The sequence below is a fragment of the Pogona vitticeps genome, chromosome 6, assembly GCF_051106095.1.
Source record: "Pogona vitticeps strain Pit_001003342236 chromosome 6, PviZW2.1, whole genome shotgun sequence".
NCBI lineage: Eukaryota > Metazoa > Chordata > Lepidosauria > Squamata > Agamidae > Pogona > Pogona vitticeps.
The window spans coordinates 17,347,137-17,366,107 of record NC_135788.1 but is presented as its reverse complement, the minus strand read 5'-3'; the positions used below and the strand labels follow the sequence as shown (position 1 = coordinate 17,366,107).

At 43.2% G+C, this 18,971-nt stretch overlaps 1 protein-coding gene across 3 annotated transcripts in view; it reads right to left on the bottom strand.

The window, feature by feature from the left end:
- MKX (mohawk homeobox) overlaps nt 1-18,257 on the bottom strand; it is a 76,707-nt gene extending 58,450 nt beyond the window's left edge. For all 3 annotated transcript variants that reach the window (XM_078378617.1, XM_020801999.3, XM_020802015.3), the window contains exons 1-2: nt 18,049-18,257; nt 10,083-10,242 (exon numbers count right to left, since the gene is read on the bottom strand). In XM_078378617.1, coding sequence (XP_078234743.1) covers nt 10,083-10,242; nt 18,049-18,239 — 351 coding nt within the window. In that variant the 5' untranslated portion in view covers nt 18,240-18,257. The remainder of the gene's footprint in view (nt 1-10,082; nt 10,243-18,048) is intronic.
- Nucleotides 18,258-18,971: the final 714 nt, after the last annotated feature.

Here is an 18,971-nt window from a genome sequence, read left to right as displayed (position 1 = left end):
GCAGCAGCAGAGTGGGACACTTTTCCACTTCAGGAGGGAAAGATTCAACATGCTGCACTGACCAGGTTCCTGGTGCAAATTATGCTAAGGCACAGATTTAGCTGACAGCTAGAGTTTGAGGATTCAGATCACTACCTGGCTCAGTACAGTACTTCTGATTTCTGCAGCCCAGTTACAGTTTTGTCTAGATCAGGGGTCAGGGAACTTTTTTACCTTTTGCTCCCCCCAAAATTTATATACACTGACATTAACCCACCCCCATGGCTCTCACTGTCCGCTGCCAACCTCCCCCTGCCTCTGCGCTCGCCCGGGACCTGCGGCCACCACCCAGGCAGCCAGTCTGGAGTCACCACACCGCTGGGAAAGTGCGTCCTTGGCGAGGGGAGGCGGGCACCAGGACCACTGGCCATGAGCTCAGGTGAGGTGGGATGGGAAGGGGGCTTCCTCACCAGCGCACCAGGCAGGTGGGCGCGGGCAGGAAGGAGAGCCCCAGCCAGGGTTCCGCTGGGCAAAGAGTCCAGCTGGCCTGGTACGCTGCCCTCCCCCTCACTTTGGAGGTGAGGAGGGCAGGCGGGTGCCCTGTGCAGTTCTTCGCCAGGGCTTGCTCTTCCCGCGATGGAACACCTGCCTACACACAGCATCGTTGGAAATGAAATGCCTGGGGGTAAAATGCCTGCTGTGACCATCCTCATTACCCCCAGGATTTTCGTTTTTACCCCATTTGGGGTAATTTACCCCTGTCCCCTGACCACTGGTCTAGATAATCAATGTAACAGCCACCTTATACCTCACAAAGGGGCCGTTACGTCACACTCAATCACTCTTCGTTTCCACTGCCACCAACCATTCCCTCAAATGAAGCTTCAGGCCAAAGTATGATTTCAAAATAAAAACTTAGGTTTATTGTGTACAAACAAAAGGAATGGTAAATCACTAGAATATAAATAATACTTTAATCACTATAATAATATAACAATCACACCCACACTCTCACAGACCCTCACTATGTAGCACAGTTCTTATCTCTCAGTCCAAGCCCTATCTCCCTATCTCAAAGCCCTATCTGACCCTATCTGGCCCTATCTGAATCTCTCACACCATTCACTCCCCTTATATACAACAGCTCCACCCCTTATGTCCCACCCTCCGTCACGCCATTGGTAGATGACACACAGCTTCAGCAGTGACGGGCAGGTGATGTCATAGCTGTATGTAACAATCAGGAATCCATAAATAAGGAATCCTGGGTAGCAGCAGAGTGGTGCAGTGGGGCTTACAGGGTTGAACCTTGGAGAGGTTTTTATTACCCAGGTTCAAAATGTCAGCTGTCTCTCACTTCAGGATCCCCTGTTCTCTCAGCTTAGCTGCAGTCCTCACGGTAGCTGTAGAGGCTGGGAAATTACTTTCTTTTAAAAGTAGCTTGTTCCCATTACTCGTGATAGTGTTTGAAAAACAGCCTGTTTAATCATTCATTACAATGGTGTAGAAATGAGCATGAATTGCCAGTTCATTATTATTATTTTTTTTGGCGGAATAAGTGTTCTGCAGTTCCCAGTCCCACCTTTTCCGGCAGCGCCCACTCAGAGGCTGAGCCACAACTTCCCGCCCCCCCCCAGCACGAATTAAACCTGTGGGCTGTCAAAATTGCCCCAATTAGTGCCTGCACCACAGAATTTACCACTGCACCACTAACGATGGGGCCAACACAAGATAAGCAAACTGGAAGTCAGAGACAGATAGACCCATCTTTTGACTGTGTATGTGGCAGTTTTATAGCCAGTTGCATATATTCATGATTGCAGCAGTTGCCTCATGAAATAGATTCATTTGCCAAACAGCAATGTAGCAGCATACTTCAGCATTATCAGACTGCCATGTGCAACCACAGAGAGAAGGGCATTATATCCGCATAGCTCTTTACGTAAGCACCATAAATTTATCATGATTTATGCATGTGAGCTGCTATTTTGTTGAAAAGTGCCAACAGCAAAACTGAGGTGTGCTCAGCGTTTCCATGTCAAGAGCAAGCACTCTAGGAACAGAGACACTTTCAGTTTAAAGCATTCCAAAAGGCCACAAAATTCAGAATGAAGTGAGATATTTGTAATAAAAGAATGCATCCCCAAAGACTTTTCATTCTGGGTGCTCCCTTGCCCCCTATAGAAACAATTCCAAAATATTTTTGAATTTGGACATGGAGGGGCTGTTGAAATTTCTTTGGGTTAAACATGGCTAGAGAAAGATATTGTTCATAGTTTATTATGGGGCCTGAGAAGGAATAGAGGGGGAAAGAGCCCACCCTGAGCCCTGTGGATGTGACCTAAAAGAAACACAGAGGAAGTCTCTTAAGACTCTTTTAAGTCTACATAGGAGCAGATTTCGGAAAGACATCAGGAAAAGCTTTGTAACCAGAACTGCAATGTGATCGTGAATGTATTTAATACGTAACAGATAGTATAACCCCAGATAATTCAAATCTTCTGTGCTACCATGGAGAACTCAAAAAGTTTGTTTTAAACCCTCCAACATTTCACTCCTTCCCAATATTTCAAAGTGAAAAAATAGGGACATACATGGAATGCTTACATTCTCATACCAAGTAAGCACCACAGATATTAAACATTTCTGAAGACTGGGTAGTCACAATTGGCTTGTACAAAATTCAGGTTGTCATCTGTGAACTCAGGCAGCCTACTTACCTCTAAATAGAAATATATAATATTGTATTAAAGTTTGGGAACACAGTTTGTTTGACTACAACTCCCAGAATTCCCCAGGAGCATGCCTAGTAATCATAATCGTCATCGTCATCATCTTAGAACTGTAGAGCTAGACAGGACCGCATGGATCACTGTGTCCAGCCGTATCAAGGAGGCAAAGAGGGGAACTGAACTCCCCATCTCTGAGACTTGAAACATTTAGCTATCCAGCAGGGACCCCATAAACCTCCAACAAAATGATGTTCCCATAATAAGACATTTGGGAGACTGGTACTTCTTTTTCTACCAGAGCAACAAATTTTGAAAACTGGAGATTAAGACTGTCTGGGGATTAAGACAATTTTCATAAAACAAACAAACAAACAAAAAAGGAACAGGTGCATCTCTCAGTAGTCTAATAAGTGATGGAACAATTCTACCCCTGGATTACAGGCAAATAAACCATAATACAATAACTCTGTTGAAACTATGGAAAGTTTGGGCTAGGTTGGAGGTTATATAGGGGCCATGGTGTGATTCCTATGGATGCTATCGATCCATTGTGGGAGAAGGCAGGACAAACGTTGACAACATTAAATAAGACTGTGTATGGTCTTAGGGAAATGTCTACAACCAGTGGCCATTGCATTAAATAATGTAATTTGGGTCAACTCAGGAGACTGACTTCCAACTCAGAGAATATCCCACTTTCATAACTCCTCTTGCTAAGTACTATTGGAATAAAGTGTTTCTGTTCTACAAAATGTCTTTCTCAGATTGCTTTTCTGGCATTCTTGCCTCTTTTTTGCAATCACATTAAACGAGTGCGTAAAACATAGATAATAAGGTATGTCCCTCTTTTTATCTTGTTCTGAGATACCATATTTCATCCTACACAATGTTAAAGAACTTAAATTATTCTCTCTTGCTGAGTACACTACATCCTATATGTGCTGGCAAAAAAAAAGGTGAATACAGCGAGAGCCACAGAAGCCCAGAACGAGTCAGTTAGTCACAGGATGGCCAATAACTTCATAGTCAACAATAAAGCCATTCATATTTCCCTTCTGGAAAGAATATTTGGCCTTTTAAAAGAAATCATAGGAATGGTTAAACCCAAATTTAAAATAAAATAAATCCAGCCCGACGGGAATAGTACAAATGAAAACATGACATATTCATTGCAAATTAGCACGACAAATTGCTAGCCTCCAAATTGGAGGCTAATTGGAGAGATAAATATAGGTTGGGGCTTTCAGACGGATATGGCTTCCTGCTCTGGTTCTACAGTAGCACAAGTATAAGATTTCCTAAAGATTTTTTTTTGCACTATATGCTGTTCCACTGGCGTTTTTTAACAGTTGCACTAGTATAATCGGGCACAGTATTCTCCTAACCAATGCTGACTCTTTTCCTACCCACTCCTTTCTTAAAGCCTCCTTTAAAAAGAGACTTCACCATTTTATTTCCTTCTGCCCCCAAAATCTTCTGGAAAAGAGATGGCAGTGGAGAGGAACCTTTGCCCCTCTAGATGATTTTGACTTAAAGCTTGGAAGTAACACGTTAGAAAGCTGCCTTGGGTCCCTGTATTGCGAGAAAGGCAAGACAGAACTGAATCGAAATAAAATGCATTATTCATTATTAAATTAGGGCCAACACTGTAGTTTTGAATACTGACGTCAATAACCAATAACATCAACTTTTCCAAATATTATAAATTTTATATATGTAATATTATACAGTATTACACAATACTACCTATATCATATAATGTTATATATTATATAATATAATACTGTGAGCTGGCTGGTTAGCAGAGTGAGTTAGGCATCTGGCTGTAGAGACAGAGTTTGGGAATTCAGCTCCGGATGCATTTCAGGAGAGCCAGCCTGTGTGTTTCATAGTCCCAGGACGTTCCCGAAATTAGGGAATGGTAAACCTATGGCGGTATTCTTTGCCGTAAGTCAGAACTGACTTGAAGGCACACAGTTCTTAATTATATATTATATAATACCTTCAAGCTGATTTTTATTTACAGGAACCCCTTCCATGATTTTTTAGGTACAGCGTGGTCTCGGACTCTGCAGCTTGCCCAAGGCTCAAGAGGCTGGCTTGTCCCACAGGAGGAACGGTAAGGCATCAGACTCTTAAACTCTGGCTCTGCAGCCAGATACCCATTTTTACTTGTTACAATATATAATACATAAAGTGAATATGTTCAGAGTAACCTATGAATGCTACTCATTACTCATCAGGAAGAAGTGACGGATTATTCTTGAAAGGCAAGTATAACTCAGCAACGTGCTGTGAGGTTTTGATAAGGATTTCAACCTGTGCCTTTATTCTCCAAGACCCAGGACAGTGTGGCCAAAAGGAAGGGATTATTGGAATTGTACTCCAAAACAGCCTAAGGACCATCCCGGTACAATGATCCAGCATGATCCAATGTTTCAGATTCATGCCCATCTCCACTTCTGTGCACTTAACCATTGATGACTAGTGACTACTGGACATGTGCTATCTACTTGGGTGAGGCTGTGGGGACTAAAGGACATTATTTGGGATCCACAAGCTTAGGATTTTACAATCACCTGGCAAAAAGGCAGGCTTAAGGCTTTGCAAAAGTCATGCCATCAGTTTTGATTGAACTGGTGGCATTTTATAGACTAGCGCTTTTGTGGTTGTGTACCTATTAACTGAATGGATCCTGGAAAATGCTACACATCTCTAATAGTACAGTATTTACTCTCTTCTCCCTGCTGCTAAGTCCCTTAGCTCAGGAAAGGAGAAAGTGCATAACGTTATTTTAACTTCCCATAGAATTTTTTTAAATGCCAACAAATTGGCCTTCTGAGGATATCTTTGCAATGCGAGTTAAAATGTAGTTATAAGAAATATACAAGAAGTTACAGTAAGTTTGCACAGGGAGAAGAATTCAGTAATGGTCATGGATAGCAGGGAGTCTTCATTTTCTATGTGTCATTTTTCATTGATTCAAGATATCTTTATTTCAAACAAAAATGAAATTCTGCTGAACACAAATTAATGCAGAGACTAAAAGCCTGCTAGGCTAGATTTGCCTGCACAACAGGAATGATGGCCTCAGCAACAGCAGATTGCTGCTGATTAAAGGCTTCCCTTTTTTTTATTTCAATGTATACACAGCTTCACCTGAAATTAAAAGAGGCGGCCTTTAAACAGCTGCAGTCTGCCATTGCTGATGACATTGTACTTGTTATACAGTTGGAGTTGTGCGATAGGATTCTAACCTGTATCTCAAACTGCAAGTAGGATATTTTTGTTAAGGGAATTTTTCTCCTGTATAAACATGTTAAGATGATATCTGTATAATTTCAAAGTGGTTTTTGAATTATTCCCCCCCACACACACACTTTTTTTGTTTTGGTCCTAACCAAACTGGCTAAAATGAACTCAGATTTTCCTAACTGATCAACACTCATATTTGTAAGCCTCATCTAACAGTTTTTTAAACAACATGCATTTAAAACATCCATTCCCAATGGGGGGCACATGACCCCCTTGAGAGCTGCTAGCACATTAGAAGAGTGTCACTGACCAGAAACGATTCTTGATACATCACCTTATAAGGTTTGTTATGCGACTTACACAATCCTGATTCGGCCAACATTTCTTTCATATTGCATTTATGGTCATGGCCAAATAAATAAATAAAAATGTTGAGAAAGGCTGAGATTTAAAGGACACTAAAAGACAGCTCTAAGGTTTGACAGAACAACTTGAAATGAAACCACTAGTCAAGGATGATGATAGTGTAAATGAATAAAAGGAACATTGCAAAGTATTAAGGAATTGGACAGAACATTAGGGAAAGAAGAAGCACAATCCAAGCTTCAGGAATGCAAGCTTAGGAAATACAAGTCAAGAAAATGCATTTTATTTTGGTCTTCTCTGGCACTTGGATGATGCTAGATTGAAGCCACTCATGCAACACTGTTTGATCATCTGGAATGCAAAACATTTTTTTCCCAAACAGATCTGAGAACATGATTTGTTTCTCACAAATCCATCAAATATGAATCAGAAACAATTTGACTGCAGTGGATTTATTCTACAGTCACTCAGGTGTGATTCTGAAGTCATGCCCTGCCTTTGTGACTCTGAGGATTGGCCTTTCGCAATCAGTAATCTGATCTGGACCACATTTCCATTCTTTCCCTTCCTTTGGAATGATGTGTTTTCATGAAAAAGTGTGACAGCATTTGTGGTCAAAGTGTCGAAGGAGCATCTGGGTATTTTTTTAAAAAAATTCTATCATGTGCTTTTTTCAACAGAGACATCGAACAAAAAAAGGGAAGTGTTTTTGTACCAAACAGTCCAATTTCACTCCTGTGGAACCTATTGCTACCAAGGGCAGGAAAGGCAGATTTTTAAAAAAAAACACAGTACAAGTATATAGGACAATCCCCCAACATTTTAGGGCCCCAAAATGATGCAAACACCAGTGTTCTGTGAATTATATCATCTTAGAGAAGCCACCATGAAGGTTGGTAATCACACCATTGCCTATGCAGTTAAGATAACCATGGGGAACAGTTTTATGCTCTAGCTACCTCTCAGTCTGAGTTTCAAAAAGTTGTACTGAAGATTAATACCAGACTCATTATGTATCTGTGTAGCTAATCATCAGGGCATCTTCTTTTTGCAGATAGTGAGACAAACTGCCTGGCTAACCAGACAGCTGGCTTAGTTTCAGAGCCTGGGAATCTTTTTTTTAATCACAGTTACTAGAATTACCCACCAATGTTGGACACTTCCAAGAGCTGTGCAAAAGAAGAGGAGGATGAGGAAGAAGAAGAGGGAGAGGCAGAGGAGGAAATTTTCTAACCTCTGCTTGACTGGGAATGGCTTGATGATTTTGGATGATACTTTATGTTTATACCCCAAATATTTTTATGCCACATCCCATCATCCAAGAGCCCCAGCTCTTATCAAAGGCAACAAAGAAGCCTCCATGTTGTGTTCGACAAAGCCCTTCTGCAGTCAAACAAGTTTTGTCTGGGAGGTGAATATCTTATTTGGCAATCAATGAACATACCCATAAGGACCAATTGGTTTCCAAACGAGGCTTGTTAAAAACCAGCCATGTTAAAAATAAGAGCAGGGTGGGAGCCCCAGTCACATATAGTAGATGAAATGCAGCTGCTCTTGGCAAAATGTGAAGTTGCACTTAAGGGAGACCATAGTGCGTAATGCTCAGGCAGCTCGCATCTCCCCATTTGATCATGTAGTTCACAGTGGGACTAGTTGCAACACATGCCTGCACAACCACTTTATGAACATGACTTCCACATCAATGCCATTATCACTGCCATTTGTGTAGAGACTCTTGAGTCATGCAGGCATAGCACTGCAACGGGATTTCAGCCAATATGACATTTTACAAGTTCACCATTTGATGCAGTTCCAAATTTGTTCCCGTAAAACCAAAAGAGTAAAGCCAATGACTGTTTCTTGTCTTATCTTATACATTTATATTTGGAATTCAAATGTCACATCAAATTAAAGGAGCTGGATTTATTCAGTGTAGTCATACCCATACATTTCTAAAAGGCTACTCCCGTATTTCCTTTTCTGACATACCTTTCCTGTTATCAATGTAATATCAGCATTTTTATGTAGTTCTGCAACAGAAGTAGATAAAGCTGGATATTTATTTTCTGGCACAAAGGACAGCTCAGAGAGCAACCTTAAATACTCAAGAAGCTAATCTTCTGGCAGACAAACACTAGAGCAGTTTTTTCTGGAATGTCATTCACAAAACACTGCTGATAAGCAGCATCCATTCATCTTAGGCTAGTGGGTAGAATGCATGCGGTGACATCATGTGATTTGTCTAAAAGCCACCCTAGACATGACAAGTCCCTGTGATAGCAGCGGGTTGACATATTTAAACCAAATCTGTCTGACAAATATAATTGAAAGGCTCTGAATTAAACAGCAAATAGCAGGTGTGGGTAAGGAGTTCCCAATCCTTACATTCCTGCAGGTTTTCTCAGATCTACAGAGCAAGCCCAGGTTTTTATTCCACTCTGCCTTGTTCAATCCTTAACAGCAAATATAAATGGCTCCTGTGAAATTTTCATATAAGATTTATATCAATAATCATGTGCCAACCTATATATCAATGTGTCTTATTGTCTTTGACCAGACATTACTTTGATCCCGAGGAGTACCTGTACCAAAATGGAGCAGACTAGATAGACAGTGAACATGTACCATTTATAGTCATCTTCAGAGTTATGTCTATACATTAGCTGCTACTCAATTTGAGATCTCAAAATTTGCTGAGTCCTGCAGGTGACTTTCTGAAACCCAGTTCCTTCCCCCCCCCCCCCCGTTAGGCTCCAGGATCAGGGTTTTCTTTTGGGGGGGGGGAAAGATGGCAGATAATGGGCTAAGAGTAATACATTTGGGAGGATTGACCTCCCACTCTCAGAAGCCCTCTGTTCTAAAGCATCACATGCACTTCCACAAGAAAGAAGAGTTAAGGATGAGAGTCAAGAAATATGAATGTATCTCCTATAGGTTCCCCTTAACCTGAAGTGCTCTCTGCCATCTGAGCTCACCTCCAGTGATAGAGTCTGATGGAGAAATAAGACGAATAGAGTCAGAAGGAGAAATAGGATGAATACTGGAAGAAGGAAGATAAGTCACAAGAAAAGGAAGGTTTGGTTCCCCCACCCTCCTCTCATTTCCATTTCACTGAACCCTTCTTGTTTCCTGCAGAGGATATAAATCCTCACTTGACATGTGAGTACAAGGAACTGCAAAATTATTTTCCTTGTCTAGTGAGAGGACAAAGTATTTCATAGTGATATACTTGCACATGAATGAGCAAACTTAGCAAAATTGCACTAATGATGGTAGTCATCACACTAAGTGACAACACCTGCTGCTCTGTTGCGTGGACTTTTAAGGATCAGATGCCTCAAGTGAGTCGCTGGCCTCTTTCTGAACCCTCCGCCAGTTGTTCTGAGTTTTCTCTGGGCATCTGTTTTGTTTCTCAAAAGCTATTTGTGTAGAGACAGTTTACAGAAATTATGGGGACCTTGGTGACAGGAAAAAGCAGCAGCTCTTTTGGTGTCTCCTTTGCTAGGAAGTGAGGAATCTTGCAGGGTTTGAAAATTCCTCGTGAAGGTGTCTCATAGAGTAAGGGGGCCACAGGTATGAATAAGAAGAAAAATTAGCAAACATTCTTTACAACCCAACTTTTTGATGGATTTGAAGTCCAGAGATACGCTCTAGTCACATGCAGCTCAGCGCAAAGTTGTGCAAAAAGGCAAGTCACACTGCACACCTCAAGGGAGGATGGGAGAGACATATGGGATACATTCTTCTTACCTGCACCAGAGTCATTTGGGAGCCGAGAGCCAGCAAAATCTTCTCTGTCTTGGTAGGGTATGGATTGTCTCGGTGCTTGTACAACCACTGTTTTAGGGGCCGTGCCATATCCTGCAGCGCCTGTCGCTTATGCCTCACCTTGCCACTGTTTTGCCGGGCACTGTAGAGCAGAGGTAGACTTATAAGCAGAAAAATAATGTATATTTCTATTTCTCCTTTATATGTTTAGGCGTGTGTTTATATGTGAGTGTATATATAAAATATCGTGCCATCAGACCAGTTCTGACTCGTGGTGAACCTTTTCAGTGTTTTCCAGGCAGAGGAAAGTGATTTACCATTCCCTTCCTCTGGGGGCGCCCCGGGACTGTGCAGCTTGCCCAAGGCCACCCAGGCTGGCTCTTCTCTCTGGAGGCACAGTGGGGAATCGAACTTCCAACCTCTGCCTCCGCAGCCAGATGCTTAACCCACTGAGCGATCCAGGTAGCATATGTCTGTCTGAATAAAAAGATTACGCGCAACTTTTGGTACTGCCCATCAATTAATTAAGACTTCCAGTCCAACGAAAGTTAGTTATGACTTCTTGAACCTTAAGGAACGAATCAGCAAAGGCTAACTTAAGCTCTGCTGCTTTCAGTGGAACATGGTCAGAAAAACTAACTTTAGTTAGATCAGTGAAATATTATGCATAATTCGATTCCAGCATAAATCTGATTGTGTTCAATGGGACCAGCTACCAGCTAAATATGCATGGGATTTCGGTCTTCGTTGACAAACTGCCTGTTAATATTTGCAGCTGTACTAGCTTTTTATATTGCCCACTATTATCAGTCAGAAACAATGAGAAATAATATTGTTATACGACATAGAGGCCTTCTGGAGCAAAGGTTTCTAGTTTGGATATTTCTCCTAGTAGTAATAGAAGTTAAGCAAAAACAATAGAAGTTATGTTTAGTGGACCCAAGCTCTTGTCTGACCTGGCCAGTGGCTGCAGCTCATCTGGAAATGGTTGTTTTTCAGCTATTTAAAAGAAGAAGAAGGTAAATCAGAAGTGCACCTCTGATTTGTCTTGGACTTTGTTATTGTTTTGGCTGAAAACAAAAGCATCAGCAGAAACAATACAACATGTGTCTGGGGGGGGGTTACACACACTGCTCACCCCTGCTTGAGATGGTTTGGATTATAATTCCTGCAATACTTTAAGGAAGAAATGTTTGATCCTCTAAGCATTTTTGTCTTAAATTTACCTAATAGTTTACGGAGGGAAACATTGTGCCACCTAGATATTTTAGACCATATCTGTCACAATCCTTTACCATTGGCCATGGAGACAAGAGCTTCTGGAGTCTGAAGTTCAAAATATATAAAAGATCAATGTTTTCCTGCCCCGATTTAAAGAAATTTCTGAAAAGCTAATGTATCTCACCTTTTAAAATAGGCACATAAAGTATAGGAACAGGAAGGAGGCTAGGGCAGAGACAGAAACAGATGAGATGTCAGCTTTGCAATTAGACAGTGATAGAACATTAGCTCTCAAAAAAGTATCATCCCCATACCAAGCCTTCATGTTTGTACAATCAACTTGCAAATGAATCCCATGCTTATCTCCAGATAATGAAAAGCAATGAACAACAGCAAGCTAGTTTGAACCTTATGGAGTTGCGAAGCTACACAGCACAATAAACTTATTTGCTTTCTGCCCTCTGCTCACCTAATCAACTTCTCCAGGGTATTCAGCAAAACACAATTACGAGTTGTGTATAGACAGAAAGTGGCTTGTCGTATGCCAGTTCTATTCTTTTTCTCTTCGTTTGCACTGGAAAATCTTTTTAGCTAACCATAACACAGAGAAACATCTACATATTCCTCAAAATAAACAGTGTGAAAAACAAACAAACAAGCAAGGAAAAACTCAAGGCCCTGGCTTCACAACACAAGGCCAAGAACTTGCCAAGTTGTAGGTTTCAATAAGCATCAGTGGTACACAGTTCTGGCACCTGCCCATAACCTCTTTAACAAAACTTGGAAAAGTTCCTTCTTGGACTACAGCTCCCAGAGTCCACCCCAAAAAACAAACAAACAAAAAAGCATGGGAAAGCTATTGAATCCACTAGCATAACTTAGAAAATAACCTTTTCCCAATAACAACTACAAATATTTTTGTATTTTTTTATTTTTTGTGTGTTTGTGTTTTTTTGTTTGCTTGCTTGTTTTTTGTATTATTTCACTGTTTTTACTATATTGGAAGCTGCCTAGAGTGGTCTTTTAGACCAGATGGGCGGGGTATAAATCAAATAAATAAATAAATAAATAAATAAATAAAATATTCTCTAGCCAGCATGGCTATTGGGGATTCTGAGGGGCTTTCTCCAAGAAAAAGTAACTTTTCTGGGAATTAATAGTCCAAAAGAATAAGTTTTCTAAACTTGACTTCATTTTTGTTTAAATGTAAGGAAGTGGTGGCTCAGCAATTCTGAAAGCTGTAGCCATTAAAAACTGCCCTTTCCAACCTCTCAGACAGAGTGGGGTTATTGTAGTGTGGATGATGCCCTCATGTTGTGGTACTGAGCGTGTTGAACTAGAACTTTTGAGAGACTTGGGTTCACATCCTCACTCAGCAACACACACTCAATGAGAGTCATACCTTCTCAACCAGCTCTACCTCATAGGGATGTTGTGACATTATGAAAAGGGAGGGCCATGTAAGCTATGTTGAGCTCCGCGCAGGGGAAAGAAGGGGCGTGTTATGAATGAATGAATTTAACAGGAGTCATTCACCCACCAGTTGTATCCACCTATCACTTGGACTCTAATCAAGGGAACTTGCAGCAGTGATCCACCAAAAAATCACATGCCACCAGTGCCAAAAGGGGGGGGGGACACTCAAATAGAGAGCCTCTTGTTTATGGGACCCCACTCCAGCTTTATTCACACTGAACCGCAAGTGGCTGCACACATAGTTCCAGGTAAATGTCAAGATGCAGGTGATAGTGACCCAGTGTGGCGCAGAGGTTAGAGGGCTGGTTAGTGGAGGGTTGGTGTTTTATCCTTATGCTTTATGTATGCAGTGTTCCCCAGAGTAGTGGCAATGTCATTAGATGGGCAGGATATGAGACAAACAAACAAATAATCTGGTGATCGTGTGCTATTACGATTTCAGACACACACCATGGCTGACACAATATCTGTTCCCAGACCATGAATTCCTCAGGAAATGTTTCTTTGGGTAAAGGAGAAAACTTGCCTAGTAGAACGCTGGCATACTCCTCTACTGACAGAAGTCCATCCAAGAGCAGATAGTGGTTAAGTCTCATCTTGTGGGCCTGCGCTGGTTTTTCATTTGTTTCTCAGACAAATATAATGCTCAGTCCTGCACAGACCCTTCCCTTCAGGAAAAAGGAAGGTTATGTGACCTTCATGAAAAGGAAAGCTTATGTGACCTTACACTGAGGCAAATTAATACAGGATTGGTGCTACTATATCCTAACAAACAGTGTGCACAAAAATTGTATACAACATTATTAAATACAACATTTGACCCCAAAACAAAGACCAAGCAGGACATTTTTAGTGTCTGAGATGGTTAAATCAGGGCTATCCCTTCCATTGGGTCAGTGGCTCCCAACCTTCAGTCACCAGATGTTCTTGGACTAAAACTCCCAGAAGCCTTTACTGTTTGCTGTGCTGGCCAGGATTTCTGGGAGTTGTAGCCCAAGAACATCTGGGGTCCCAGAGATGGGAACCATTGCATTAGGAAGCAGATTTTAGATGCCATAAAATGGCAACAAACCATGAGTTCTTGTATTTTGACAGCCAGGGATTAAGAGAGGTACCCCTCAGATTTCTGGCCTGACTAAACTGATTTTGGATACTTTGCCCCTTTGACTTGGCTTGGGGGGGGGGGGGGAGAATCATTTGCTTTTTCATCTCAGGCCAGCCCCTAAGCTAGATCATCCAATTGTTCTCTGGCACACAAAGCTCACTGAAATGTAGGGACAGTTTGCTTCTGGTCCTTTATGTGAAGCCCCCCCACACCAGAATGTGTGCTAATCCCACAGATAGGCAATTTGGTGTGGGCTACCATTCACCGTCTAGATAGACTCATTTCAGTCAGGGTTCAGGCCATGTCATGGAACCGAGACAGCACTGGTCACCCCGCAAGATGATCTCCTGAGGGAGAGAGACAGGGAGAGCATAACCCTGCGGGTCCTCCTGGATCTTTCCGCAACCTTTGATATTGTCAACCCCAGTCTCCTTTGGGGACATTTATCAAGCTTGGGATTTGGGGCCTCCATTCTTTGGTGGTTCCAGTCCTTCCTCGAGGGCTGATCCCGGATGACACAGCTTGAGGAGGTGCTGTGCACCACTTGGGACCTCCATTATGGGGTTACGCAGGGATCAGTTCTCTCCCCAATGCTTTTTAATATCTATAGGAAGCCACTGGGAGAAGTTATATGGAGATTTGAAGTACATGGTCATCAATACGCGGATGATACACAGCTCTAGCTCTCCAACTGCTGTGCAAATCCTTGAGTGCTGCCTGGAGTCAATAATAAGCTGGACGAGGGCCAACAAACTGAAAGTGAATCCAGATAAGACAGCAATTCTACTTTTGGTGGATCATTGGAACAGTTAGAGGGATATTTTCCCGGCCTCAGTGGGATTACAAACACCCCCCTCAAAGGATATGGGTTTACAACCTGGGGGTACTCTTGGATGCAGCTCTCTCTGTGGAGGCTTAAATATCAGCGGTAGTGAAGAGTGACTTTTATCAACAGTTGGTTGCCCAGCTGTGTCCCTACCTGAATAGGAGATGCCTAACAACAGTGGTTCATGTGTTAGTAATCTCTAAAATAGACTACTGTAATGCTTTCTTCATAGGGCTGCCTTTGAAGTCAGTACGAACATTTCATCAGGTCCAAAATGCAATGGCCAGACAACAGGCACCAGTAGATATGGACATATATCCCCAGTCTTGGTACAACTGTATTGCCTCCCTGTTAGTTTCCATGCTCAATGTTAAGGCGTTGGCCATACTTTCTAATGCTCTCAACAGTTTAGGACCTCAATATATAGCAAAACGTATCTCCTACAAAAGAGCTGTCCATCTCCCCAACTCCTTGCAGTCCTTGATGCTAAAAATTGCAACACTCAAGGAGGCCTAAACACAAGGAACAAAGCATTCTCAATCATGCTCCTTTCCCTCTGGAACAAGATTCCTACAAAGGTGCACAAGGCGCCATCCCTCTCTGTTTTTAGGAAGCTAATTAAGACTGAATTACTGTATTCTTTTTCAGTGTATAAGACACTACTTTTTCCTAAAATTATTTCACTAAAAATTGAGGGGTATCTTATACATGGAAGTAAGCTGAGAACATGGAGATAACAAAATGGCCCTTACCTTGCCTCTGTAAACAGGCTGCCTCTAATCATAAGACTCAGCTTCATACACTCAGGAGACTTAACTTCCTCCAATCACGAGCTTTTTGGAACTTATGTCACCTGATGCTGAACAAGCCAGTTGGAACACACCTCCTTGGAGGTGGAGCCTGTAGGCAGTGCTCAGATTCAACAGGGACTCTGAATGTCTGAGCGTTCTGAACCCAGAGGCTGAATACTCAAAGCTAAGTTTTCTTAATTTGGGGGTTAGAAAATTGGGGGGGGGGGATCTTATAAACAAGGGTGTATTATAAATACAGTACAGTATATAAAGCAGCCTTCTCCTAGTGTAAATATTGTCCTGAGATGCACAAATTAAAACCCATTTGAACATTTTTATTTAAAGGTAGTTTTTAGCTAGCGACAGAGCTCATTGTATTTTATTGTATTATACAGTACTGTGTTTTAAAAGTTTATGACTTTATCATTTACTGTGAACCACCCAGAGAATGGCAACACTAATGGGGCAGTGTAGAAATGGAACGAACGAATGAACGAACAAACGAACAAACAAACGAACTAACTAACTAACTAATCAGTCCCTGGCCACTGGACATGCTCATTGAGGCTGATGGGAGTTGTAGTCCAAAGTATTATGGAAGACACCAGTTTGTTTATCCCACTGACAGCCTGAAATGGTCTTCTGCAACTTGGCTCAAGATTCTATACATTGGGCCTGTAATTCTACATTTTTTCCAGGAGGTGCTGCTCTGAGGCCAGTTCTGCTGGTATTTAGAGGCTTTCTCTCTCTCTCTCTCACTCACACACACACACACACACACACACACTTCTCACCTTTTCTTCCTAGTCTCTTGAGCTTTTTGTCTTTTAGTACATTATTCAAACACTAATTTTCCTTGAATGATGGTTATCATGTTACTTGAACACTAATTCTGCTTGGATATCACCTTGAGGAAACAGAAGCACCATCTTGCCAGAAATGCCAAGAGCTGGTGTAATCCTTACTTTGGTAGTTCAGCAATAAAAGTATTTTTCCGCTGTGTTTTGTGTTTTGGACTTCTCTTGAGCACTTTATCATAACTACATTATTTACCAAGCCGTACCAGGTGTTTTGCCTGATCTCATAGATGTTTACTCTTTACTCTGTCCCATTTGGTTCAGTGCAACAAACTTGCAAATAAGGAGATACAGACTTTTTTTTCTATGCGATTCCCTCTTCTCACTTCTGCCTATTTCTGGGCAAGAGTTACAAAATGTGTTATTAGAGAACATGATATAATGTATTAGATAAAAACTTTAAAGCACTTTGTAGCTCAATTTTATTGCATTTGTCAATACACAATAATCTTATAAATAGATTCCATTCTAGGAAGAAAGCAAATTTTAAAATTCTAAAAGGAGAGAACAAGGTGTAATAAAAATATTCTCTTTCTACATTTTGGGATGCTTTTTTAAATGTTTGAACTCTATGTTTGCCAATTCTGAGGTATGTCAACTAGTGGTTTCCTAAAGTTTATTGCTATGATTTCCATAATTCTGGGTCCAACATCTTGGATTTAATGTACTCTTAGATTATTCGGATCCCAACAGAGGTCTCCATGGATATAAGCTCCATTCAGTTCAAAGAGAATTACTTCCAACAGATAGCAGCCTCAGTTGCCTTGTCTTTCACACTGACAACACATACAAGCAACAGCAGCGTTTCAACACAGCAGCAAGTTCAAGTTGATGATGATAATTTATAGCTCCAGTCTTGGATTATTTATTTCACTGCTAACCACAATCCTACTGTGCATTTTCTTGAGAGTGGGCCTCACTGAACACAACAGAATTTATGTTTGAGTAAACCTGTCTACATCTGGGCTGTACAAAATACTGTAATATGATCTGAAAACATAAATGAAATCAACTTCAATTTAGTGGGAATTACTTTTGAGTAAGGCTGGGCTCTAAAATTCCAAGTAGCCAAATCCTGAGACTATAGGATTTGGTTTAGGATGGGAGTTGAGTTCTCCACTGTGCCTCCTTGAGAGAGCTGGACGCAATACTCCATATGCTTCCAGCTCTGCAGGATGATTATACAGAAAAGAAAGGGAAGGGGAAGATACATTTGTAATGCCTTGTTTGGATCCTTCAATGGGAAATTACAGTGATTTTGTAATTCTAGAAAATGAGCCCTATCCTGTACCCCACTGTCCATAGTTCCTAGAATATACCTCCTGGACTACACCTCCCAGGATGCTTGGTGGGGGATTCTGGGAGGTGTAGTCCAAAACCTTAAGAAAAGAGACTTGGACATGTCAATCCAAACCCACTTGGTAAAGTTGCTTTTTTGGACTAGGACTGCGGGAGTCCAGCCGCACCAGCAGCCGGCACGCAGGGCTTGGGAAAGTTGGAAAAGCAGAGCCCAAAAACACCGGTACCTTCACTCTTTTGGACGACAACTCCCAGAATCCCCCGGCCAACTACTTGGTCCGGGGGGGGGGAGGAAGAGGGATTTTAGGAGCTGCATGTCGTCCAGCAACTCACGGACGGGACCCCCGGCCCGACCCAGGGCGCCGCCACCTACCCTGTCCTCCGGTGCCGAAGGCTGAGGTTGTCCTTCATGGACGGGCTGTCGGGCATCAGCACCTCCGGGTGGTGCGGGGAGACGTCCAGGACCCCGGCGTAAGGCCGCCCGCCGCTCCTCTCCCGCTCCTTGGCGCTGCCGTCGAATAGCTGGACTTGGCTGCTGAGCTTGTTGAAGACGATGGTGTTCATGGCGGCGGCGGCGGCGGCGAGCGGGCGCTCCCTCGGGCCGCCCGGGCGGGACGCGGGCGCGGCGCTTCAGAGCCGGCGCGGAGGAGGCGGAGGCGGAGGCGGCCGCGGAGGGCTGCTCGGCGGGCGCTGCAAAAGAGAACGGCGCCGGGTTACCGGAGGCAGGCGGAGCGCGCGCGCGCGAGAGAGCGAGAGCCCAGGGGAGCCACAGCGGAGCCGGCGGGCTTGGCAAGGCGAGGAGCGCGGCCGGCAGCTGCTGCTGTTGTTGCGACGGCCGCGGCTACTGACTGACTGGGCGCGCCTCTTGCCAGCCGCCTTCCCGCGCCCGGGTGAGCGGCGAGCGGCTGGAGGAGCGCGAAGGGCCGGCAGGGGCTGCGGGGCGCGGGCGCCGCGAACCTTCTCCACGAAGAGCCCTGTGCCGCCCGGAAGGCGAACCCTGGAACTCCGGGCAGCGCCAGGCGGTCTCCGCTGGTGGAGGCGCCCGGGGGGATCCGCGCAGCCTCCCGCCGCCGAGCAGCAGGGTTAGCCGTCAAGGTTTTGGCCACTGACGTGGCCGCCCCCCCCGCCCCCCTTGGGAAGGGATCGCCCTGAGGTCCAGTCGTCTAAAAAAGCATTCACACGCATACGAGGCTTGGGTTTCAACGGGGTGCGTTTCTATGGATGCCGCTGGGGCGTTTCCGTGCTGGTCTGGAATCACCCAAGTTGTGGAGGCGAAAAGGGACCCGAGGGGTCATC